This window comes from Periplaneta americana, chromosome 16, assembly GCF_040183065.1.
Source record: "Periplaneta americana isolate PAMFEO1 chromosome 16, P.americana_PAMFEO1_priV1, whole genome shotgun sequence".
Classification (NCBI taxonomy): domain Eukaryota; kingdom Metazoa; phylum Arthropoda; class Insecta; order Blattodea; family Blattidae; genus Periplaneta; species Periplaneta americana.
In genome coordinates, this window is record NC_091132.1 from 150941389 (window position 1) to 150968520 (window position 27132).

A 27132-nucleotide genomic window follows, 5' to 3' on the forward strand; every position below is an offset into this window, starting at 1 on the left:
GTTATATTTGACTTCACTCAGGATCCAGGGCTCGTACGGACAACTACACTCACGAACTAGGACTCATATATACAACTACACTTCGGAAGCAGGGCTCGAATAGTAAACTACACTTTGCAACTTAAGTTCGATGTGTAAGATTGTTCGAGAATTGTGCATTATTAATTTCACTCAGGAATCTACGGGCAACATGAAAGGTTGTTTGGAATATATTTTGGGATTCAGTGCTGCGATAAGTTGTATTAGATTTACTATTGGAGTAGTTAAATTAGGGTTGTGAAATTATTTTGATATTTGGTTGTATGTGTTTGCGATATATTGGTGGATCGTGTATGGAAATCACTCGCTGATGATAGGTCTTGGTTTATGTATTTGGGATTATGTGAGGATATATAATTGTGATGAGTGATGTTGTATTGAAGTTCGAAGACAGTTTTGGTGATATCGCGGTGATTACGATCTCTTTTGCTTACATCGTAATAGGCGGTGTAATGAAACTAGAATAGTATGGGTCTCGTAATTATTCTAGTACTTGCTACTCCAAATTGGTTATCATTAGTTTCTACACGCTGGTATTCAGGAATCCGAATGTATTGAGTTTCAGTTGGTATTTAAACGAGTATGCGTATTCGAAGCTATAGTCGGTTATATATTATCTACCGTCTCTCTCTCTCTCTCTCTTTTGGGCATTAAGTTGATTGTTATGGTACAGAGATTATTATTATTATTACTATGTGTAGAGTTTATGTAACATTAATGTCCAATTAGTTATGTGTACATTGATCAGTCGTGTGACGACTTCATATTGGGTTACCTCTTGTGGAATGCTGAGTCAATACATACGTTGAATTTGTTAGTTGCATTTCATGGTAATTGTAATGAGGTACGTGTTAAGAATTGTTATACTGACTGGGCATTCATGTTAAAGTCTCATATGTTGTTGGATATATATATATATATATATATATATATATATATATATATATATATATATATATATTGCGAGAATGTTCCAGGGCTCAAACGTTTAATAGGTAAGCAACCTACTACTTTGAATTGGTTAAATAGATTGTATCATGAATTATAGGTATATTGGTCCAGCTTGGTTAAATCTTGACGGTTCAGTGATCTGTTTATTGTGTATTTGAGATTAATTTGCAATATCTTTTCGTTCACTTAACTTCATATTTAGATGTTACTTTCATTCTATCATTCATGTAATTGTTGTCCATTATTTGTTAATTATATTTGTTACAAAAATTCACACTATTTATTTGTAAGTCTTCCACTGCGCATATCCCAATCATCCGATACACCATTCCATCTGGCGAATAACTACCCGGTAAAGATAAGATAAGAGAGAATGATCGTTCCCCTCCTCTCATAGTATACCAATATATAATCCGAATTTTGATGTTTGGGCCAAGGACCATATACCCTCCCAGTACGTAATTCCGATTTGCATGGTAAACTCTAAAATAAATGGCCAAATTTTCGGAGGCGGAAACCATTTTTGGGCAAGACTTTTTTTTGTGACTCCCTATTACCGTACCAGTAGGTCTACTTTACCCCATTCGAAAAGTAAATCCAATAAATGACAATTTTGCTCAAAATCAGAGGATATCATACAACTTCCAATGTACTAGTACCTTCAAGATGAGAAATTGGAATATGCAAACCTATTTTCAAATTTCCATTGGCTTCTTATACTGGCCTTCCTTGCTGATGGGTCTACATCTTTCAAACACTCAAACGCATTGAATATTAGTAGTTTGCAAGGCCAATATGTAGACTAAACGTAATAACAGCCACGCCAAAGACTTTTCTTTAAGTGCCTCCAGCTGATTGCAGATTTCTCATCCTTTCGTAGAGTTTAAGATAAAGTCTTACGGTATTAAATCTGCAAAAACCAATAAAGCATTATTGTTATTAATATTATATTCTTAATTGTATTATTATTATTATTATTATTATTATTATTATTATCATCATCATCACAGATTTACACTCAGCATGTCAAAAAGGTTCTGAAGTATGTAGGGATAAATGACGAATTTACACTGGGCAATTCTTCGTTAAGTAACTGCACAATCTGCCTTCATAGTAAGTAGTTATACTTCAATTTCTATGTATACAGGAAATGAATAATTTTGTAAGTCATGACAAACTGCTTATTAATTTTAGAAGCAACGGATAGGCTGTATTTTGTAATTATATTTCCAAATTCTGTTCATCACAAATTCCACATGAGCTTTTCATTGTATGAATCTGGTTCTCGAGTGTGGGTAGCAGAATATAATATCCACTTCACTGTAAAATTCGAAATTCTTTGAAGGCTCAAGGTACTGGAACTTTGAACCCCACTTACACGCTATGCGTTTTAAAAGTTCTTGTAGCAGTAACTGCAGAAAGTCACAGCTTGTATCAATTTACTTCTCTACTTCTATTACAACCAAATCTCACGAATGAAGAACAAAATTCGTGCAGACTTAACATTCTTCAGAGATGTGTTGTTTGCACTTCTTCTGTTGCTGGTGAAATTCATTAAATCTCCAAACATTCTGCTACAACTGCTATAAGTTAGGAGCAGCACTCTTGTTTCCTTTAGCTTTTCCCCCCTCATTTTCTTCCTCATTCATTCACAGGATTCATAGGGAAAACAACTACAACAACGATGATGAAAATAATTATCGGAAAATGAACTTAGAGTTCATCAACTTCGCACGAAAAACTGTGTGCAATAACTGAAAGAAATCAACAGAAATCATCTCTTAACTGTAAATATGGTAACAGCTCATTACTTACCGCTTCCTGTTGGCGTCGCTTCTCTTCCAGTTCTTCTTCGAGGTTTACCAGATCTTCTTCTATACACTGTAATCAAAACGAATTGATTCAGAGGAAGCTAAGTTACGTTGTCTAGAAGCATAAGGTTGTAAAAAGAAATCAGGCAAAAATGATGACTACGGTGGTGATGGTGATATAGGCAATAATTATGATATAATAATCTGTACTGTATTTCAAATAAGAGTACCTATGTGATACATTACTGTGCAAAAAAACTAATTGAAGTTAACTATGTAACTTAATTACTGACTGTATTTCAAGGAATCACTCTGGTAAACGTAACCATGGCAACAGTTCATCACTTACTATTTTGCATTGCAGCCGGTACTCGCAATCTATCAAATCATTCTCCAGCCTTTCCATCTTTCTTTCTCTAAACTGTAACAAAAACAAACTGCTTCAGAGAAAGCTCATTGTGGTGATTGAGTAAAAGCACAAGATTTCATGAAGGCAAAGTGACAGTTACTATATTGATAATGCTGATGATCATCCAATGTTAAAAGCACCAACAAAACAACTACAACTACGCATTGAATGAATGGGGCTGAGGAATACCTCTGATAAGTGTAACCATGGCAACAGCTCATCACTTACTTCTTCCTCCTGGAGCCACAACTTTTTCTCCTCCTCGTGTTCCTGTGTCAGCTGCTTGACTTTTTCGTCCTGTAACTGTAATAAAGACAGATTCAGACTAGCTGTCACTTAGCTAGGTTTCAGTTTGACAGAAAGAAGTGTGTGATTATGAATTAATAGGAAATAACACACACACACACACACACACAAAATAGCTGAAAAGAAAACTACCGGTACTATAAAATGAGTGTGACCTGTATGAAAAATGTATCGTGGGTTCACTTTGAACTTTTGAAAATATGGATGAAAAATCGATATCTTCCCATACCACATGCCTACGGGAAAAAGTACTTATATCTTTGAAAATAAACTCAATATTTTAACATGCCACTCTATAAAAAAAGAGAGACACGATGTGAGCATTGCCAAAGTTATATAGGCCTACTTATTAGGCAACAGTTCCGTACTGCATACTGAATAATTAGCAAAGCAACAACTCGTGGCTTGTGGGCAATCCAAAACACCGACCTTCATCTCTTTGAGCGCTAGTCATATGATGGCCTACTATTATAAATAGGAAGCAGTCATAACAACTTCATAAAATAACATAAATATCTACGAAGTTATTAATACATCATCACTTGATCCAGAGCGCATCGAACTTTGGTGCAAGATTAATCATTTTAGTATGCTTCTTAGTTCCAATTGTATTTAAGTAATTAGAATACGATCATTCTTGTCCAAAGAGCAAGGATAAATCTTTTAATCTTCATCTTACGATGTTGGATGACGTATATACGTCCGTTGATGTGACATATTAATGACGCTGTGGACAGTACTCTATAACAGAGTCGCCAGTATGAAAGGATGATTCCGAGCGTTTAGCGTGAGACGAACTCGATAGCTCAGTTGGTAGAGCGCCTGACCGGAGTACAGGAAGTCGCAGGTTCGAATCCCGATCGAGGTTGTGAAATTGTTCTTTCATACTATGGCATGATTGTGACTATAAAAGTATTTAAATTCAGAAATCTTTCAAAATGTTTTCAAATCCTATTGTATTTAGATAATTAAAATGGGATGATTTGGTCTAGGGAGCATCCGTTTTCAGTGCAAGAATAATTGGTCTAATGTATTCCTAAATTAATCTTGAATACATCATTTAATAAATCACTACAAGCGAATTTAAAATATAGCGTGGGTTGTGCACGAAGAAACGTTTTTGTAGTAGTCCCATTGTCCATCTATGTTGACGTTAATCAGACCAATGGAAATTATCATGATACATAAATATTATTTTAAGAAATGCAGGAAACAATAAACTCATATAAGTAATAAAAATATGTAGACCAGTTTTATGAAATGATTGATAATTAATAATTAATCGCGTGTATAATAGTAAATTTATTTCATCTCTCACGTTCATTCGAACCCGAAATAACGCAATTCGAATCAGACGTCAATTCCGTATGTAGTGTGGGAGTATTTCTAAGATTCAAAGACTACAGATATGGTCTTGCCTTCTCTTCAGCTTTCAAGTCACTCACTTTCTCAATAGAATATAGTTTGCATAAGAAAATATGTCAAAAGAAACCTTAACCACTGCTCTAATTAATCTTGATTAATTTACGTTCTTCTTGCTGTTACTATGTTAACTACAGACAACTGACGATCTCTTACCTTTTCTAATTGTTTGTACATTTTTCTGAGTTCTTCCTGTTTGTTTAGCAGTTCCTTCTCCTTCGAATTCACAACTTCCATCCCCTCAGATTCCTTGTTCTTCACCGCTCCTTTGTCTTCCTTCCCTGTTTGGAGGTCGATTGAGGATATCCCATCCTGCACCTCATTGAGGTTCTTCACCTTCTCAATGAGTGGCAGGACTTCCTCCTCCAGGGTCTTGACTAGATCCTTCAGCTCAGGAATTGAAACTGAGTTTGCCATCCTGCACAGCCCAAACAAAAAATACGACTCCATAACAACAATTAATTATCTTTATGCGACTCCATAACAACAATTAATTATCTTTAAATATCATTTGTATTCACTTGTGACCTTGTAATGAAACGTAGACTAGTTATATTCTCTTCAGGCTGTAATGAATGTGCAAAGAATGAGTGGGATTGTGGCTGTGAAGGATGCAGCTTCCTGACAAGAGCTTCCCTTTGCTTCAGCTGTGTACAACTTGTTCTCAGACTGTGACAGAAGTTATTGTACTCATCTGCATGCCTAGGTACTTTAGCCTATTAGCTTCAGAATATCATGGTGACATGATTAGGTTATATTCCTTACCATGCATAGGTGGATAGCCACAAACAGATCTAAATTCTTATTCAGCAGGCATATAATTAACGTTTATTGACTTCCTTACAATTACTGAATAATTTTTCTTATGTTCGGAGCAGAGAAGGCCTACTGTTTTCTCGCAAACATAACATTGCCCTACAACACGTTTTAATGGCAGCATTCACAACTCATCTTGTAATAAATATGCTAGATAACTAAAAAAAAACTATTCTGTTAAGTTATGCTTTCCTGACAACCAATTTAAGACGTTTATAACAAATTGAAGAGATACGAAATGCATTATTGCATAACGACTTTAAATAATATTTATGTTAGAGAAATAGAGTGACCAAATTCTGATGAAAAAAACGTAAGACTTGGTCACGATCAATTTAGAGAAATTTTTTGTGGTGTGAAGCCAGGATTCGTTGATGGAATAGTTTATATTAAATAATAGAAAACTGTATATTTAACTATCACTTCTGACTGAGATTATGGCTGATATGTAGGCCTATTATCAGACAGTACATCTCTCTTGACGATATGTGTCAGAGGAAGAACAAGTGTTTTTATGCATCTGAAGTATGACTAGTGCAACATGTAGCTAGTCAGCGATGTATGCAGTGGAGGTCTCCTGGCTTAGTTGACATACGAATGATGCCTTATGGTGTCATATATGAGATTGCAACCTGTCTTCAAAGTGTTGACCAAACAACAGCCATTTAATTATTATAGGCTACAAATAAGAATTAGCCCTCAAGATTGAGTAAAACAATATTTAAAAAAGCATGTTCCTTAGCTTCAATTAACTTGTATTTGTTAACAGAATTCCGCAAAACATTTTATTTCTTATCTCTCTATGTAAACTGAAAAAAAATTCTTCACACACTTTGGCCTAGTTGCATACGATTACAATAAATAATACATGCAGTGGTTACCAAAGTGGGGGTCGTGACATATTGTGGGTCGTGTATAGAGCTGAGTGTGTCGTGAGGTGATATACAAAATAAAACAAAAAGACTTACTAATATACATTTTGAAACATAAAGATAAAAAACGTTGAAATAAAACTAATTATAAACTAAAAAATTATTAATATTGTAAATGTGTCTGCACTAGAGAATATATCTTCTCAAATCTGAACTCTATATTCAAAAGCTGTTGCCATTGTCAAATTTTCACTTTTATTTTGGTGGCAATCATACACTAAGAACTTATTTGTCTTGCAAATGTTCTAAAAATTAAGAAATGCTTTATCAAACTCGAGGTATTCTTGCATTCGTTTAATCCAAAATTAGTCAAACAATACGACGATACTGAATTTTAAAAGCATTCATGACATGAAATTTTCTATTAATGGTTTCATATGAGCTCCATTTTCGTATGACATAGAGACAAATATTTAACAAAAAGAAGAACAGATTCTTGCCAAACAGTTACATAAAACATCCAATATTTCAGACTATCAACATTCTTCAATATTTATAGCCAAGGGTCACTCTAAATATGCTAGATTTAAACTTGAAATGGCTAAGTTTGCTTAATCGACCTCTAGCTGCCCAGCCTCTGATACATTTCCCTGTACACAGAGGTGGTGGAGAGGGCAATGTTTGGAGGGGGTTCCTTCTCTGCACACCGGGTTCGACACCGAGGCAGGCCGGCTATTAACACGCAACAGACGCTTAACATCTAACTTCCGTGATGTCATTGTTTAATAGCTCGAATGGCGGGAGTTTAGACTATTTGGAGGAATAAATGTATGAATATACAGAAGTTTCCCGTTGTAACTGAAATTAAAAGGAAAATACATTCTCGGAGCTGAAATATTTTATGCTTCCGAAGTGTCCTGCTTAGCGATCGAGAGTGAATTTGTGACTTAGAGTTTATATTTTCGGAGCTGAAATATGCCATGCTTAAAGATCGAGAATGGCTTTGTGACTTAGTGCTTCTACTTTCTGAGTTGAAATATGCTATGCTTAAAGATCGAGAGTGGCTTTGTGACTTTGTGTTTCTACTTTCGGAGTTGAAATACACTATGCTTAAATATCGAGAATGACTTTGTGACTTAGTGCTTCTATTTTCGGAGCTGAAATATGCTATGCTTAAAGATCGAGAGTGGCTTTGTGACTTAGTGCTTCTACTTTCGGAGTTGAAATACACTATGCTTAAATATCGAGAATGGCTTTGTGAATTAGTGCTTCTACTTTCGGAGCTGAAATATGCTATGCTTAGAGATCGAGAGTGGCTTTGTGACTTAGTGCTTCTACTTTAGGAGTTGAAATACTCTATGCTTAAATATCGAGTGTGGCTTTGTGACTTAGTGCTTCTACTTTGGGAGTTGAAATATGCTCTGCTTGAATATCGAGAGTGGCTTTGTGACTTAGTTCTTCTACTTTCGGAAGTTGAAATACGCTATGCTTAAATATCGAGAGTGGCTTTGTGACTTAGTGCTTTTACTTTCGGAGTTGAAATACTCTATGCTTAAATATCGAGAGTGGCATTGTGACTTAGTGCTTCTACTTTCGGAACTGAAATACGTTATGCTTAAAGATAAAGAGTGGCTTTGTGACTTTGTGCTTCTACTTTCGATGTTGAAATAAGTTATGCTTAAAGATCGAGAGTGGCTTTGTAACTTGGTGATTCTATTTTCGAAGCTGAGAGAAATGGATGAAACAGGAATTCCAGTCCGCCATTCTTTATCAGTTCCATACCGTTGTTAGCCTATATCATTATGAAGAAGAAGAAGCTGTTGTCACACAGCCAGAACTTACCTTGCGAATTGAAATTGAAGCTACGTTAACACTGAGCGAAACGAAGGAAGAGCGGTGCTAGCAACAGTGACGGAGTTCTAGTCAAATCCGAACACAATCGTCCACAGACTTTATACACGGAGAGAAAATTGTAGAATTTCGAACCAAAAAACCACTTCGTTGAAAGCGAGAATGAGTAGTGATGTAGCCCTGATTCTGAAGAGTTATATAGTGCCTTATCTGCCGATTAACAAATAGCTAGATAAAGCTTACACAAGATAGCTTACACAAGCATGGAAGAGGAGATCATACAAGTGGCGCTTGAAGATAGCCAATAGGAAAAAGGATTGTTATTATTATTAAATAAAGTTCCAATGTAACGATAGGATAACGCAATGACTTTCATTTTAAAATAAATATTAATAAGATATCAGTAGAGATAAATCACGTGACTGGTACCACAAGTTAACAGCTTGTTATCGTGTTCAGAGAGGTTGCACAATCCACTCACCTTGTGATAAAGATTCTGTCCTTCTTAATTCATTAGTGCACGAAATCTCATTTCTATGAACACATTTTCCTTCGCTCCTATTAAATACATTAAAACACAAAGAATGAAATTGCAAGAAATTATTTTTATTGCAGATATGGAATCCGATGTCAACAACAACAATGGCCGAAGCCCACACACCATAACTCAGATATAACACTCCTTCCCTCTCAGATGATTCATACATGTTTCCGTAACTGATCTACATACCGTTTTTTACTATTAATAATTTATAATTTAATTCATAGAGATAGATTTCCATATATTTAGAAATGACTGCAGCTACACAGGTAGGGTTTCGGGAGAAGATTTTTGACTAAACACAGTTTCCAACGTTAAAAGATCGTCTCACAGAATTATTATTATTATTATTATTATTATTATTATTATTATTATTATTATTATTATTATTATTATTATTACTGTAATGGAAATCATTTGGTTTGATCTGATCCTTCCCCTAAGCAGCTCCCCTAGTGTAGATCCATTGACATTCGTGGCAGTGTGCTGCCTTAGAAAAAATCTTGATAATCGAACTTCCCAAGATTCAATAACGAGCCTCCTCAACGAGTTCTGCACTTCACGAGCTTGACGTTCGACTGATCAATTAGAAGATTCTGTTGTAAGAACATATTGAATTCCATTGAAGTAAATGGTGTGCCATTATCAGTGACTACTGTTGATGGCAAAACATGTCAGGCTAAAATACGTCTGAGTGACACAATAACGGCTTGAGTGTTTGAAGACTTAAGGTATATATAGGCTACACCTTTACATACAAAAATTTTTGTTTTGCATTATTTTGCTCTGTAATATTTTTATACAATTGAGAATGGTACCAGAAAGAGGATGAAGTGAACAGATCCCTTGGAAGTATGTTTAAATTGTTTATAAAAATTATTTTGTTCATAATTTTGACATATAACTTGAAACACGATAGCTCATGCAGTTTTTAAGATAGAGCCACAGTTTCTTCACGGTTTTATAACTAAAATTATTCTTTAGTGCCTGACGTATAGATATTTTTTTTATTTACATTAATTAAATACTACCATATATGTAACTTATATTAATATTTTATGTTGCATAAATCATGTAAAAAATCCATAGATAATTATTAACTATATAAATATTACTTGGTCATTGTCAGTCACTAAGCTTCAAAATGACACCAATATCTTCTTGGTATCACCATATTTGGGTGAGATATCATGTTTAAAAGTAATAAATATTCAAAAATTACTATTTGCAGGAAATGAGCCACAAACTTTCAAAGCCTAGAAGACTCCATCATCATATGTCACCCCTTAAGCAGCTTCATTTCGGCCCAGTTTCAGCTTCTTTCTGCCTCTCAAATACCTCCTCCTTGTTTTAACTTCAGGTGTTGAATGTTTTTTTGGCATTTTTGTCCTTATTTCCTATTGATGCAACAAATCCTGCGATGGTGTTTTCCAGGGTTTATGCCATCCTCCTCAGAATTTTAATTCCTACTTTTGGACTCTTATTAAAATGACGTACATCATCACTGACACACAAATTTACAATTTTATGACTAACAGTAGAAGATTATAAATTACTTCATTATATAAATCGTGTTTTCAATCTAATGATCATGCCCTGATATCTATGCATCTATTTCGGGACTAGAAAGAAGTTTATTTTTTAAGCAATGCTGGACGAGGGGATTGACAGCTACGAGGATCACTCCAAAAATAATCCACAATATTTATTTCAACATTACATTTTTATCCTACAACTTTGCTACTTTCATAGAATGTAGATACATCCTTCAGAAACAATACTTACTTTTCCACATAATCCCCGCACATTTCGACTGCCTTACACCACCTTGGAATGAGGGCCTGTATACCTGCACGATAAAAGTCTGGACCAATATGTCTGAGCCACTCTTTAGTAGCGTGCACGAGGCAGTCATCATCTTCAAACCTCGTTTCTTCAGTTTACCAAAGCGATGGTAAACGCATGATGCCAGATCAGGACTGTAAAGCGGATGTTTCAGTGTTGTCCATCCAAGTTTTCTGATCAGGTCTGTGGTTTCGTGACTGACATGTTGCCATGCGTTGTCGTGCAATAGCAGAACATTCTGGTTCTCCCGATGTGGTCGAACACGACTCAGTCGTGCTTGAAGTTTCTTGAGAGTTGTCACATATACATCAGAATTAAAGGTGGTTCCGTGTGGTATGATGTTCACAAGCAAGAGTCCTTCTGAATCGAAAAACATAGTAGCCATAACATTTCCTGTCAAAGGCACAGTTTTGAATTTCTTTTCTTCGGTGAATTTGCATGATGCCACTCCATTGTCTGCCTCTTTATCTCCGGCCAAAATCGTGGAGCCATGTTTCATCTCCTGTCACAATTCTTGCAAGAAATTCATCTCCACCATTCTCATACTGGTCCAAAAGTTCGCTGCACAATGTTTTTCTGGTTTCTTTGTGGGGTTCTGTTAACATCCTCGGAACCCACCTGGCACAAACCTTTTTAACCCCACCTGTTTCAATACTCTGCACACAATTGCTTCTTCTATTCCAACTTGGAGTGACAATTCTTTCACTGTTACAGGTTTTCAGCCACAGCCATGTTGTTCAAGCGCTGCACGTTGTCACGTCTTCGTGCAGTGCAGAGTCTTCCACTGCAAGGAGTATCCCGAATATTGGCGTGACCTCTTTCACAATATAATCTGCTTGCCCACCGACTAACCGTACTATGATCGACAGCTGCATCTCCATACACCTTTATTCAGCCTCTTGTGAACGTTCCCCACCGTCTCGTTCTCACAGCACAGGAACTCGATAACAGCACGTTGCTTCTGACGAATGTCAAGTACAGCAGCCAACTTCAAGAAGTGCTACTCACGGGAACGACTTAAATTAAATTTGAATACAAAGGGGGAAGAATGTATCTATGACCTCCATAAATTGCAAAGGTTTAGAATAAAAAATAAATTTAAAAAATGTTGTGCATTACTTTTGGAGTGATCTTAGTAGACGTGACCGTGGCTGATGACGCAGAATTTTGGAAAATGGGACTTATCTGAAAAACCATAAGGCATAAATCGAAAATTCTTATGTCACGTTAAAGGGTAGAAAATTCTCTATTAAAATAGTTATATTTTTTTAAAATTTTCTAACTTTTCATTATTTTTTGCGTTTTGTGGGTGTACATATACCTTAAGCCGCACAACTTCCACCCATCTAGAAAAAGAATCATCTAAAACTAGGAAGTTTTGTCTCCGGAACGGCCTAGATAATTCATTATCAAGTCAAATATATAATTTGGATTCTTTTCCCCCCGCGATGAGCCAGTTTCCTTAGGCAGCTTAGGTAGTGGCAGCTGACAAACTGTACAGATTTTAACAATACCCTCAACCGATGCACCAAAGCGAGGCCACCAAACATATTTAGCTACGACCGAAACTTTTCATATTGAAAATATCTGGATGGCCATTATGGAGTAATTTTAGTACACTATTTTGAAGACTAGGGAGAGGGGAGGAACTACTTCTCTTGAATCCTGTAACAAACAACCATCTTGTAGTGAGGGTTCCAAGTATCTATGAATAAATGCACCAAATACCTTTCCTCTGAACCAATCATCTTTTACATAAGTAGATCTATGGACTCTTGAAAGAATGTCATGCCTGGCAGTTTCTGTAGCTATATCAGATGATGCTATTGGAAAAATAATCGGATGTTCCAAGAAAGCAATAACCGGCCCAGTCGCAGTTGTAGCATCTGGATAGCTAGGTACTTAAACCATCAGCAATGCGAATTTGAGTGCCTAGTCGATGTTCGAGTCGATATCATATGCTTGTAATGAAAGACACCAGCATAATATTCCAGGCGATACTATTGTTGGAGTTGAACTATCTCCTCGAAATAATCCTAACAATGGTTTATGATCACTGATTATAATCAATCGACGACCATAAAGAATATCCGCAATGACCGTTAATGTTTCCCGATCGATCTGTGCGTAGCGTCGCTCCTGACTAGTCAGTGTTCTTGAATAATATGCGATAGGTTTCTCGTCATCCTTTTCCTTATGTCACAAAACCGCGCCAATTCCATAAGGAGATGTATCACAAACTAGAACCAATGGCTTGTGAAGATCGTAATGAGCAAGGACTTGTTTAGATGACAACAATTCTTTAAATTTTTCAAAAGCTTCGTGATGAATGGATATCCACTTCCATTTAGTACCCTTATCCAGGGGTCCATGCAACGGATCAGCAATAGATGCTTTATTGGAAACAAACTGATGGTAGCATTCCCACGATAGTTTGAACTTCGATAACATTTCTATGTGTAGGCGCTTTTTTAACTGACTCTACTATTTCTTCAATCACAGAAGTGCCTTCTTTAGTAATCTTGAATCCTACACATGCCACTTTCTCTACAAAGAATTGACATTGTTCTTTACGTAAGGGAAGACCCTTTTCACATAAGCGTATGAATATTACTTTTAAGTTTATTAAGCATTTCAAGAGCTGAATCAGCACAGAAAAAATGTCGTCGAAAAGGGTAACAATTCAGTAACGCTATGTAAAATGCTTTGTATCAGATCTTGAAATAGCCCAGGTGCAGTGAAAAGACGGAATTCTAACCTATCAACTTTAAATGCACCACGATACGTATTTTTAGTTTGAGCTTTTGCAGAAATTTTATCAACTGAAAATGTAAATATGCATTTGCTATTCTATTCGTGAAAAAAATTTACCGTCACTTAAAGTGGATAGCAAATTATTTTTATTGGGATTCTGTAGGGAATGAGCTTGTGATGCTTTATTAAGAGTCTATTTATAATCACCACATTTTCTCAACCAAGCATTTGGTTTCAACACTAGAACGACTGGAGTGGACCATTAGCACATCCTGCTGGTTCAATTATTTTCAATTTAATTAGGCGATCTAACTCTGCATCAACTTTCTCCTTTAGTCCAAAGGGGACAGTACGTATTCTGTGACGAATTGGGGTGAATAATGGATCAATTGGAAGTGAAACAGCATGTCCAGTGTAACATCCAAGACTTACATCGAATAATTCACTGTAAACTACTACAAATGATGAAATATCTGTATCAATCACATTTATTCCAATGATGCAGATAACCAAAGATTCAGACCGTTCTATACTAGAAAGTTGGTAGCTGATCTTTCAGTGACAATTGCTGTTAGTTCAACAGATTATTTTCCGTAACTAACTGGGATTCTGCAACTTCCTACAACAGGAATTGGTTCTGCTGGTAATCACGAAGCTCTGTCATAAAACGTTCTAACTTAAGGGTACCAGCTGAATTAATCTTATCAGAAACATGCTTGGAAATTATTGTATATCTTAGGTTTTTCTGAAGTTCTTTCCAACTGTAAGGCGAATGACAGGTAATCACGTGGTAAATCCTGAGCCACGTCTCGTCAAATTGAATTTCGCCAAACAACATAGTAGCTAATTGCCACAAGGTCATTTAAGAACTAATTATGTCTTTTTCTCCGTTTTTTTCATGACACAAACCAGAGAGAGTTAAGGATGATCAAGCGCTTGCAGGCCTCACGTGCACATGCCTCAGCAGAAGTGAACGATCATCCAACCAGTACTGAGTTATTGTATGGTTAGCACAATGATACATCCAGCCGTAATAGCTGGTTTTTGTAATGTAAACTCCCTTAGTAGATATACTGTATAGCCTATTACAGATCGTGCATTGTCGGGTCTATTGCTTGCGTTAAGTTTATATTCACAGACGCCATTTGATTTAAATTTGTTTATTTTTTTAAACATGGAAATTAAAATTCTAGGTCTATTTAGCTCTCATATCAAATTTCATCGCAGGCTATATCACACTTTAATTTTCGAGTGTTCTCAAACATTTATTAATGTAATTCCAGATCCAAATTAAAGCCTATTAAACACGTAAAGCACACGGACAGCAAAGCTGAAATTCGCATGTAACTTATTCTCTAATTCGAACTACGTTCTCTTGTCTATTACATCTATAAGTTGTAAATCAAGACTCACTTTAAATCAGTTTCGTACTTCTGTCCTAACACATCGTCCTCTACGGGTTTGCAAACTACTTGGTTTGTCTAATTTACAGAAAAAGAAATCTTGAATTGTGACTCACCGCATCGAACGCAGGACCCAACCGCACATGCGCCTCGCGTCGTCACTCACCTAAACAGAGCTAAGGTTCCAACCACCACAGGCAGAGGGCTGTTTTGTGTTGGACACAGTTCAGCCAATCAGAATGTGCCTACACAACGTTTTTTCTTTTTTGGTTTTGTTTAGTAATTGCAGGCCACAAATTACAGTTTTAGACAAAAATAAACACACTTTGATAAAGCCTACTATAATTCAGAATTATTTTACGTTCGCTCGGAGAAAATCCAGGGGGTGAGGGCTGAAAGCAGAAGACAACACAAGTTTCTGCTGTTCCCTTCGCCCCGCGCAGAGGTAAACACCCCATAGTTGCCAGTTCTGTAACAACTTGGAGTGCACACAGTTTGCATTATCTTTTCAGTTTTCTTAGTGTTCACAGGAATTAGTGAAATATATGGCGACCATGGGAATCTGTTGGATAGAGTGAACAACATAGTGATTAGGGCCTACAATAATTGTTAGAAGAGGTCATTCTCTAGAGAGACAAGCTGGATATTTATAAAGGCAAGGAAAAGGGAAATGTGATTTGCCAATTGCTGCAACTGTTCACGCTACAGGTATTTCAAGATCATTACTGATGAAAATGATATCTATCAATATAATCGAGTATAACACTCCCAAAAAAAAAAAAAAATTCAGACTCCATTACAAACAGTTACGAAATTCAAGAAACTTACTGATTTCGGACGTGATATAATACGACGCACTATTTATGAATGTTACAACTATCACATATCCCCTACATTGGATATCATTTTAAGTGCAGTGCAAAAAACGACACAAGGCACAGATTGCGAATTACTGTATTGATAAAAAAATATAACTCAATTGTTATAGGTTATACTACTATAAAATTTGTGAAATTCACTATTTTATTATGTTAACTGTATAGGAGAATGAAACTGTTATAATATGAATGAAATAAACATACTTTTTTCATATTTAGAAAATGGGTCTGAGAGATTCAACCCTTGCAGTTACGTAACTTTCCACGGCACGTTCACTGACGGTTTAATAATAATAATAATAATAATAATAATAATAATAATAATAATAATAATAATAATAATAATACAGTAATAATAATAATTTTAATAATACTAATAATACTTACTTTCAAATGGCTTTTAAGGACCCCGCAGGTTTACTGCCGCCCTCACATAAGCCCACCACCGGTCTCTATCCTGTGCAAGTTTAATCCACTCTCTATCATCAAACCTCACTCCCTCAAATCCATTTTAATATTATCATCCCATCTACGTCTCGGCCTCTCCAAAGGTCTTTTTCCCTTCGGCCTCCCAACTAACACCCTATATTCATTTCTGGATTCGCCCATACGTGCTACATACCCTGCCCATATCTCAAATGCCTGGTTTTAATGTTCCTAATTATGTGAGGTGAAGAATGCAATGCTTGCAGTTCCGCGGTGTGTAACTTTCTTCATTCTCCTGTAACTTCATCCCTCTGAGCCCCAAAGATTTTCCTACGAAACTCAATCTCTGTTCCTCTCTCAAAGTGAGAGTCCAAGTTTCACAACCATACAGAACAACCGGTATTATAACTGTTTTATAACTTCTGACTTTCAGATTTTTGACAGCAGACTGGATGACAAAAAACTTCTCAACCGAATAATAACAGGCATTGCCCATATTTATTCTGCGTTTAATTTCCTCCCGAGTGTCATTTGTAATTGTTACTGTTGCTCCAAGATATTTGAATTTTTCCACCTGTTCGAAGGATAAATCTCCAAATTTCGTACAATATTCTGGTAAGGAGTCATAATCATATATTTTCTCTTTTCGGGATTTACTTCCAAACCTATCGCTTTACTTGTTTCAAGTAAAATTTCCGTATTTTCCCTAATCGTTTGTGGATTTTCTCCTAACATATTGACGTCATCCGCATAAACAAGAAGCTGATGTAATCCGTTCAATTCCAAACCCTGTCTGTTATCCTGAACTTTCCTAATGGCATATTCTAGAGCAAAGTTAAAAAGTAAAGGTGATAGTGCATCTCCTTGCTTTAGCCGGCAAGTGAATTGGAAAAGCATCAGATAGAAACTGACCTATATGGACTCTGCTGTACGTTTTACTGAGACATATTTCAATTAATCGAATTAGTTTCTTGGGAATACCAAATTCAATAAGAATATAATATAAAACTTCTCTTTTAACCGAGTCATATGCCTTTCTGAAATCTATGAATAACTGATGTACTGTACCCTTACACTCCCATTTTTCTTCAATATCTGTCGAATACAAAAAGTCTGATCAATAATCGATGGTAATAATAATAATAATAATAATAATAATAATAATAATAGGCTAAAAAGAATGACAAATGTTAGTAGTGAAAATAAACATAAATTGTTTTTTAGTTTATTTTACGACACTTAATCGACAACTTATGTTATTTAGCGTCTGAATGAGATGAAGGTGATAATGCCGGTGAAATGAGTCCGGGGTCCAGCTCCGAAAGTTACCTAGCATTTGCTCATATTGGGTTGAGGGAAAACCTCGGAAAAAACCTCAACTAGGTAACTTGCCCCGACAGGGAATCGAACCTGGTTTCGAGGCCAGACGCGCTAAACGTTACTCCACAGGTGTGGACAACATAGATCGTAAGTGGGACGTTTAACTGTCGTACTCTATTAGATGTTGCAACGCTGCTTCCTTAGTCGCGTCTCGAGTTATGTAACAACCACTGCTTCGGTAGCATACTCTCTTATTGCACCCCTTCCCCTGTTTTTCTCCGGACGAACATACAATAGGAATCAGTTTCAAAGCTGAAGGCCTTATTGTTGATTTATTATTGATATTAAATACATGTATTCAATTGCCTTTCACATTCCATATAGGCCTATAAACAAATTGTAGTAATATAAAACACAACTATATCTGCCTCAGTTAAAATTTCCATATTCGATTCCCGTCCTGGGCTCTAGAAACTCTCTAGCCCGAACAGAAACAAGACAAATGAGCAACTCATCCCGCACGCTGATGCAGTGAAGAGGGATAAAATGCGCAATTGCGTCGACATGGCAGTCTAGAATATACGCGGACTCCTCCGCAGTTGTGTCAGCCCAACACCAGGCTTACACGTGGAAAATAAACAATATGGCGGACATTGTTACTTTTATTGCAGATAATAACAGTGTAACGTCGTCACTGTGCTACAATTTGGATGCGGGTTCGAACCCCGCCGAAGACGACGAATTTTAAATGCTATGGAATTGCTTCATCAGGATGCAAGTAAAGCTGTGCTCCCCTGTCGTAGATTTACAGCACGTAACAGAAACCTGTTCTAGATACAGGGTTCCAGACTACATTATTGTAGGATATACCTGACGGTGCTGAATTTCGACTGTGAATATAAGCATTTGTTATTTTGTTTATACAACAGCCTTTATATACTAAATTATAAGGAACATAAAGAATTAGGAACACAGGAAAACCGTCTGAGCAAAGCACGTATTTCGGTGTTGTTCCATCTAGGCCCTAAATAGGCTTCAAGAAATAAAGCGTAGAAAAGTAAACGCAGAGAAATATATTAAAAAAAAACAAATAAAATTGAAATAAAATAAAAATTACAAAAAAAGAACTTTAAAGCGTCTATATATAATTATTTAAATAGGCCTAGAACTTATACGCAGAAATGTATTTTTTATTAAATTTAATAAGAGAAAATGTTGAAAATTCGAGGTTAATTTTCATTTTGCCTGTGCTATTCCTGGTTATCAGCACTGGTATTTTGTACGTTCAACACAATGTGAAAAATACTGAAAGATTATAGCGGAATTGATATCCGTGTGTATTGTTATTCATTGTATTCTCGGAGTTTCGTTTCGGAGTTGGAGCCAACTGTCATATCCTTATTCCAGGTTACCGACACCGGTATTTTATACGTTGAACCTAATGTGAAAAATACTGAAAGATTATAGCAGAATTGATTTAATAAAATTGGAACCATTGCGACAATCACATTACACAAATGCTCTTTTTGTCTATGTTTCAAAACAGTACGACAACGAATTTAGAATCAGTTTCAAGTCAGCACTGAACGTGTTGTTTCGTGTTTTATGTGTTCATTGATCTATGTGTTTAGCGTTAATTAAATTAGGCCCTTTTTAATATTACAAGGTTTTGGTTTATTGTTTATCAATCGAAGTATTGTGAATATTAAGTTATTTGGTATAAAAGATGCGTCACAATTTACAAGACCATACATTTCTTCAAAAGAAAAAGACAAATAGAATACAACGGTAGGGACCTAAGAACTTTAGGCCTATATAAAACATAGCCTGTAGTTTACTTCCTTTTTATCAGAGTTGGACATTTTGTAATCGATTAGGCTACTGATTACACAAACAACTTTACAAAAATTAGGGGCTAACATTTGAGCTGTTGAAAGCAGAATTGGTGTAAGTCAAAAATGGGTAATAAGGGTTAAAGTAAACATTCTGTAAAATACAGCGCAAAGCAGCAATTAATATTCAATTCATTTAAACTATTAATAGTCAGTGGATAGCACGAAGGACATATTAATTGCTACATTGCGCTGTATATTACATAATATTTACTTTAAATTTCATTACCCAATTTTGACTTACACCACTTCTGCTCTGAACGGCTCATTTAAAATAATGTTTCTAAACAGTCTATATCTAAAGTCTAATAGGACTAGCTATGTATTTAGTTTCTTTCCATAATTCAAATTTGTTAAGAAAATTGTAGGCCTACATGACAATATTATCCCCCCAATCAAATTACATCTACACTGCCGATAGGCCCTAGGTGTATTTCTTAGACATAACTGAATTCATAATTAAAATATAACAGTGCTTGTATGTGTGTCCAGTGATTTAATATGGAAACATCTTAAGGAAAATTGAAGTGATGGATGACACTTCATTGTAGACACAAACCTTGCTAGACTATATGATAAAAATGATAGAATACATCTCGTAACAAATGAAAGAATAGAAATAGAAATATAACTAAAAACTTTAGATAACATTTTTAGAAACAGTGCGTCATCGGCTGAAAAGAAACTGCCTACTGAAATATGTATTGTAAGAAATAGTGAGCGGGAGAAAAGTTCGGACCAGAAGAAGATATCAGATGATAGACAACATTAAGATATAGCCTATGGATCATATGCGGTGACTAAGAAGAAGGCAGAAAATAGGAAATATTGGAGAATGCTGGGTTTGCAGTCAAGGATCTCCCCTTAGACAGAAAACTATTACCTAAATGCCTGATTTTTTTGACAAATCAATTTTAGTTCGGGATCGGTTTTGTGAATTTATTTGCCCGAGTACGTCCAGAGGTATCACGAACGCCTTACTGCGACGCCTGTTTCCCAGATATTGACGGTTTAAGAAAACATTGGGGTCATAGTGCCCATTTTTGAGGAGACCTATTGGGTGTTGGAGCGCCAACCGTATTGGAGGCTTCATTCTGAAGAAGGGACACACAAAATATGGACAATGCATCGCTATTACTTGATTTATTTTGATAAATTCTCTCCAGACAAATCTTGAAGGATATCCGAACATTCCCAGAGTCTTCGAAGCTAATCCACTGAGAGTTGAAGATAACCCTTGGTGTTGTGGATAGCGATCAAGGACTCGTTATTGTCTGCATCCATGCAGCTCCTTTCTAGCTGGTAGTATTTCCATACAAATGTTGGCGGAGAAGAAATGTAAAATACTTGCCGGTTTTTGGGTGGATATCAACTTTTCTCGGGGATCGGAATTTTGTGAATTTCTTTGCCCGGAGTGCACTTATATTGTCCACTGCTGTGTGACAATGAAACTAGCAGGGACGAGTTCAAATTCAGGATGGGACAAGTTCCCTGGTTGAGGTTCATTCCAGCGTTTTTCTTCAATCCGCCAAGAGCAAACCATTGTTGATTTTATGAACCCTCCTATGTGACATTACAGAAAATAATTTTTCTGGATGAAAAAAAATATATATAAACAGGCATACACTCATAGTTTATGATGTAATTTATGTTCACCATATTCACCAACGTTTTCTACCAAATTATTTCATATTCTTATATAGGCCCATTGATTTTTAATTAATTTTTTCTTCCTCCTGAAAAATTATGTTGTGTCCTGTCACATAGCAGGTTTGATAAAATAAACGACGACATATGGGGTAACGTTCGGCGTTCATCTGGCTGGCATTATCACCTTCATCTCAATCAGACGCTAGATAACCATATCAGTTGTAACCCGCCGTAAAATAAACTAATTGATATAGTCAAGTACTGTTTTACAGCAGTTTTAATAGGCTATATGTGTATTTTTTTGTTAATAATATGTTTACTTCAAATCAGTTTATATGCCCTTTTCCTCAACAATTATGCACATCTGCGTGAAATGTTTATCACATAATTCAGATAACATTTTCATGTTGTAGATTCACATTTATTCAATTTTCTTAAGTCCTAAATTGTTAATCTTTATTTAAAGAAAGAGTTTGAATATTTGTAAAAAAATCGTATTTATCTAGTCAATATTTACAACTCTAAACAACTTTCCACTTACGAACGCCAATCCTTCAGGGAATTGTTCCCATTTTCGTTCATGATCTCGGATTTTGGTTAAGTTTAGGTTTAATCTATTCCTGGCACCGCATAATCACCCTGGCCACCATACCCTACTGTCTCCTGGCTTAGTTGCCTCATGAGTGATAATTTATTACTGTCACTCATGAGGTTCAAACTTCTCTTCGAACTGCTGACTAAACATACATAGGCATGGCCTAACGTAACACCGCCTTACAAGGATACATCCTGTCTTCACTTGCTTAAGATGGGTTATCTAACTTTAGACGCCCTGAATAATTCCCCTCTGTATAATGTTGATAATAGATCAGGACGCGGTGCTGACTGTCATATACATGAAAACGGTTTCACGTAGCAAACAGGCCAGCCGCAAGGGGAATGCACGACTGAAGGATTTCTGTTCAGCAAAACAATTGCTTGTTTAATTTACACACTGAGGAACAAAAAAGAATTCTTTTTTTGTCTCAGAAAGAAGAATATGTGATTCTGATGTACATTTTTAATTTGTTCAAGGTTTAGATTACGTGTTTCTTAACAATATCTGATGATGCTGAAAAAGCGAAAACGTTAATATTCTATATACAATGTTATAGCAAATAAACATTTGCAAAATAGATAAATCTTATAGATTGAGCTTGAAACATTTTATTATAACTCTGACGTCACGCCATCTAAATTAGTTCCCCTTAAATCACTACGCCAGTACACAGCAAACCATGCACGATCACTCTGTTCTCAGTACGCATTAAACCACCAAGTAGAACACCCACACGTAAGCTGAGGCATACATATACGCAAGTAATCTTAAAACCTTTCCATCACGTTATCATGACAAAATTTTCTTCAACTATATCCACCATAAATTCACTCCTTTATAATATTTAATAATTATCATTAACGTATATTCACGTGTTTATTTACAGATAATTGATTTTCCATTCTCTCGCCCCTCTCAGTACAACTGTTTACACAGGTTTGAAACACATGTAAGTTATTAAGATTAATATAAACTTAAACTTTTTGATCCAAATTTACACATTTTTCCTTCATTTCAGCATACCACCCATTCTAAAAACCTACAAGCATATGTTTCTACCAATACAATGATGTTTGCTACTATTTGAATGCAGTACTTTTATACGCAATCAACAAGTAAGTTTTCAGCAGGATACGATCATTCACTTTAAAATTTATTACCGGTAGCCACTTAATATTTCTTAGATAAATCATTGAAACATGTATATTACAGATTCAAGATTTGATGAATGAAGAACAGCCAAATGTATTGCTAAACAACTACTAAGGATTAAATGTAACAGCATGGCAATATACGACACATAAGATTTTATCAAATTTTATCATTATTTATTATTAATTTTATTAATTACCTATTATCGATTTTATAAATTGTCATTTAAATAATGTATTGATATCACATCACCATTCTACTCATAATTCCCCGGCAATTAATTACAAATTCAACAATTAAGTCTTTTCCACCAATATTAAATTATTGCTGATATTCGTATTTTGTTAATAATTTAATGCAAGATATAATATAACACACTTGTCATTTTAATCATTTCATATGTGTTTTTGTAACATGAGTTATATGTATCTGAAATCATATCCACTTTCCAAATTTATATTTCCTAGAAATCTTTATCAAAATAAACCTTTTTTACTTATAAGAAATACTACATAAAACTCATGAAAATCTATTTTGTCATGCATATTACAATGTACATTTTTAATTTGTTCAAGGTTTAGATTACGTGTTTCTTAACAATATCTGATGATGCCGAAAAGCGAAAACGTTAATATTCTATATACAGTGTTATAGCAAAATAGATAAATCTTATAGATTGAACTTGAAACATTTTATTATATTAAAGTAGATACATGTTGTGCAAAATTACTGTAATTTTTACTGGTTTCAGCCACCAGTGTCTGAAAAGCAATTTCTGCTTGTGCTTCATCAGTGGCATACATTATCTTTCGAAATAGGGAAATTAATGGTTTCCCATCATGTTTTTTCATCATGTGTCTGCTATCCCACAACCACCGCCACGAAGCTTGCATCATATGGAATTGACAAAGCAGTTGCCTCACATCTGGCCAGACAGAATGGAGAGCGTTTTTTTAAAGAAGAACTATTATCTGTCATAAAGTTCTCAATTAATGGAGTTGTAATTACATCCCATAAAGTTTTCAAGTGCTGCAGATCGACTTTATAATTATTTTCATCTTGACTTTCATGAATGAAAACTCCCACAGGAACAGCACTAGTTTTTGTGGTCACAGACACAATAGTTAAAGCACTGTTTGACTGATCACATAAGCTACTTTATCCAAAAAGAAAGATTCTTTTATGTTCAGTGATTTTAGATTCCTTTGCATTATTGGTGTTACAATCCAATAACACAAATGGATCTGCATCAATTGATATCATGTGGCCTTCGTTCAGGAGTTTAATTTTTCTTTTCTTCAGCTAATCTAAAAATAAATAAATTACATTATTTATAAACGCCTTTTAACAGTTTTGGAAATATATTATGTGTAAAATTTGTTAACTACATATAAATAAAATACAAAAAAATCGTAGATAATACCTAAAAAAATCTGGACCTGGAGTGAGATCACCGAAGTAGTTCTTTTTCTAAATGCTGTGCAGGACATACACCCAGTGCGATGGAGGATTTTTACTACTATCAGCTAATGTCTCTATACCATCTGCCATTATTAATGACTTACGGTAGCGCATCACATCAGTAGGACACATCTGAAATAATAAAATGAAATTGCTAATTGAATAACACAGACTTAGTAACAGATATAAAACTAAATAAATAAACTTATATTACGTTTTCTACCATCTGAAAAGTATTGAAGAAAAGCCTCCTTTATTTCTGAAGTTCGTTTAAGCCAACACCATACTTCTGCATTTTTTAGTGCATGGCTATGAGTGAAGTTGATTTGAATTTCTGTGGCTAGTCTTTCTTAATATGTGGACCCCTGTGTCTTGTGAACTTGTTTTGTTTTTTTTTGTCTTAATAAATATAGATGCTTCACATTCCTTATCTCGTTTACTGCCATCTACCTAGAAAAAAATCATCATCATTATATTTCATAGTCTTACATAAATATAATCATCACTATTCAACTCTGTAGCAATAGAGGAAGGGAAATTTGAGTGAAAATTGATTTTTTCCCATACATGTTGTTTACATTACAATGAAATGCAGATATTTTATGTTCAAATGCAACATGCAACTAAGCTGTTATCTTTTGTTTTAATGATTAAGTTTGACAGCAATTCAACTGGTATTTTCTGTCATCTACAACTAGGCTTACCTATATCTACTGAATGGATACGGTACTATAACAACTTCAACGATATAGCAGATGTAAAAGAAACAAGTAGGGCATAAATTATTCCACAAAAAAATAATAGAATAAATTGCTATATTTTAAATTTGGAAAAACAATAATTACTATGTAATAGATCTACTAAACTCAAATTTGGGTTATTCCATGTCAAATCATCCAGGTCATGACACCCACCTATCCAGTTTTTAGCTGATACTTTGTGCACTTATTCTTTGGTTCATTTCTTGATTTCTGGCCAACTTTTATTACTTCCTGTTTATTCTGTTAGCAGTAATTTTAGAAAATATGATCGAATGCGTTTTTTGGATGCACATTGTCAAATTCACAAAAATAACTGCTGCTTCTAGAGAAATAATAGTAGGCTTATGATTTTTTTTGTGATTATTCTTTCATATCAATAGTTTAAGAAGGCGCAAACCAAGTAAAAAAAAAATAAATTGTAGGCGTTTTTTTAATTTATTGTGCAATTTTTTATTAAAATTCAATCTCAATTTTGAACACATGCCTCCCTGTGAATATGCATGAAAAAAATTACTGCATAATCTACAAATCGTATTATTTCAGCAGGGGAGAAAAGCAAATTGGAGAAATGAATAGCACACCACTTTCCTTTCATCCCCCCCCCCTCTCCTTCCGAATTGTGATTTCCTCTGGTGTTGATATACAGAAGAGGAATAAACTTTTAGAGGAAATATTTAATTTTTATACATCCTTTATTTATTTAGAAATAAAACATAAGAAAATTATCTCAGACTACTGGAACATCAAGTAATAATTAATTAAACATATAGGTAACTTACAAAACACTCTTGCAGATAGGAGAAATGAACATATAAATAGCTGATTATGCCACATATGTAAGTTGAATTAATAAAATTATGAGTTACAGTGAATGTTTTCCATAATAATTTTTTAAAATTTGTTTTAATATTAAAATACCCATAATTGTGCTGTCAGGAACTGTTCTATACAGCGAAATACATCAACCTTACGTTTTTAATGATTCATTCTTTTCTTATACAAGCAACATTTTTCTTCCACCAATTTACAAGACTCTTCGCTTAAAGAATAAGTACGTCCTGTCATTGTAGTAACATCCACTTCATACAAAATGTGAGGAAACGAAACATCACAAATTCATCAGGACAATAGAAGGATGGAGATGGGCCATGAGGTTGCATGAACCTAACTGTAGCATCTTTCTCTTCATTGTTGACTCTATTAACAATACCCACATATCAATGGGAATCATACATGCATGCAACATAGCAGTTGGGATACACATAGCATTCTCGCATCACTGGTACAAGCAGAGAGAAGTCATAGATTATACTGAACTCAATATCACAGCTTAATCGGTTTGCTCCAAACTGGTTTGGTGACAGTGGGACAAACAGATGCATTGATCGTGTACCGGGAATAGTTTTTGCATTTCCAAAGCATCCACACAGAAATTTTCGAATCTGTACTATATGTTCTTTGGAAACGTAAAAACCTGTAATTCCTTTTAGGTTGTTCTGGAAAAATTCCTATACTTGTAGTGCTTTGGTTATCTGATCCTTATAAAGTCTTTGCAAACTTGTTTTTGTAACAAGCCTCTTTAAAGTGCCGCCAATTCCATCACAGGGAGATTTACCATGGCTAGTTGCAAAGAAAGACCAATTGCACTTCATGTTGAAATCTTGTTCATGGTAGCAGATATTTCTAAAATTCTTACAATTCTTGCATTGTGCAGCACATCCACCTGTGAAATATTCAATATGATTTAGAGGAGCTTCAGGAAATTCTGACTTCAAAAAGTCTAGTACAACCTTCTGAGTCTGATATACTAGAGCCACATTATGATCTAGATCGTCAGAAATAATGCACAAACTTCTTGATTGCAAATCTTGATTAATTTTGCAGTAGACAACTACAGTGTGAAGGGTGCAGCTACCATTGCTACCATTATTCCAATGAATCCCTGTGCTTCATCTTCAAAAACAAAACTGTAGT

At 35.2% G+C, this 27132-nt stretch overlaps 2 protein-coding genes and 1 long non-coding RNA gene across 9 annotated transcripts in view; 2 read left to right on the plus strand and 1 right to left on the minus strand.

Moving 5' to 3' along the window:
• The window catches only part of LOC138691334 (golgin subfamily A member 6-like protein 26), a 17079-nt gene extending 8446 nt beyond the window's left edge, over positions 1 to 8633 (minus strand). For 6 of the 7 annotated variants that reach the window (XM_069813221.1, XM_069813218.1, XM_069813219.1 and 3 more), the window contains exons 1-5: positions 8469 to 8633; positions 5095 to 5356; positions 3439 to 3513; positions 3151 to 3222; positions 2806 to 2871 (exon numbers count right to left, since the gene is read on the minus strand). In XM_069813221.1, the coding sequence (XP_069669322.1) occupies positions 2806 to 2871; positions 3151 to 3222; positions 3439 to 3513; positions 5095 to 5355 (474 nt within the window). In that variant the 5' untranslated portion in view covers position 5356; positions 8469 to 8633. Of the gene's footprint in view, positions 1 to 983; positions 1901 to 2805; positions 2872 to 3150; positions 3223 to 3438; positions 3514 to 5094; positions 5357 to 8468 lie in introns of those variants that run through there. The other variant, XM_069813223.1, reaches the window with a different exon arrangement.
• The window catches only part of LOC138691332 (zinc finger protein ZFP2-like), a 229103-nt gene that overhangs the window by 66589 nt on the left and 135382 nt on the right, over positions 1 to 27132 (plus strand). The gene's annotated exons all lie outside the window — the stretch shown is intronic.
• On the plus strand, positions 21750 to 23732 carry LOC138716424 (uncharacterized). Its single transcript, XR_011336663.1, has 3 exons — positions 21750 to 22720; positions 22803 to 22899; positions 22997 to 23732. It is a non-coding gene; the product is annotated as an uncharacterized lncRNA (long non-coding RNA).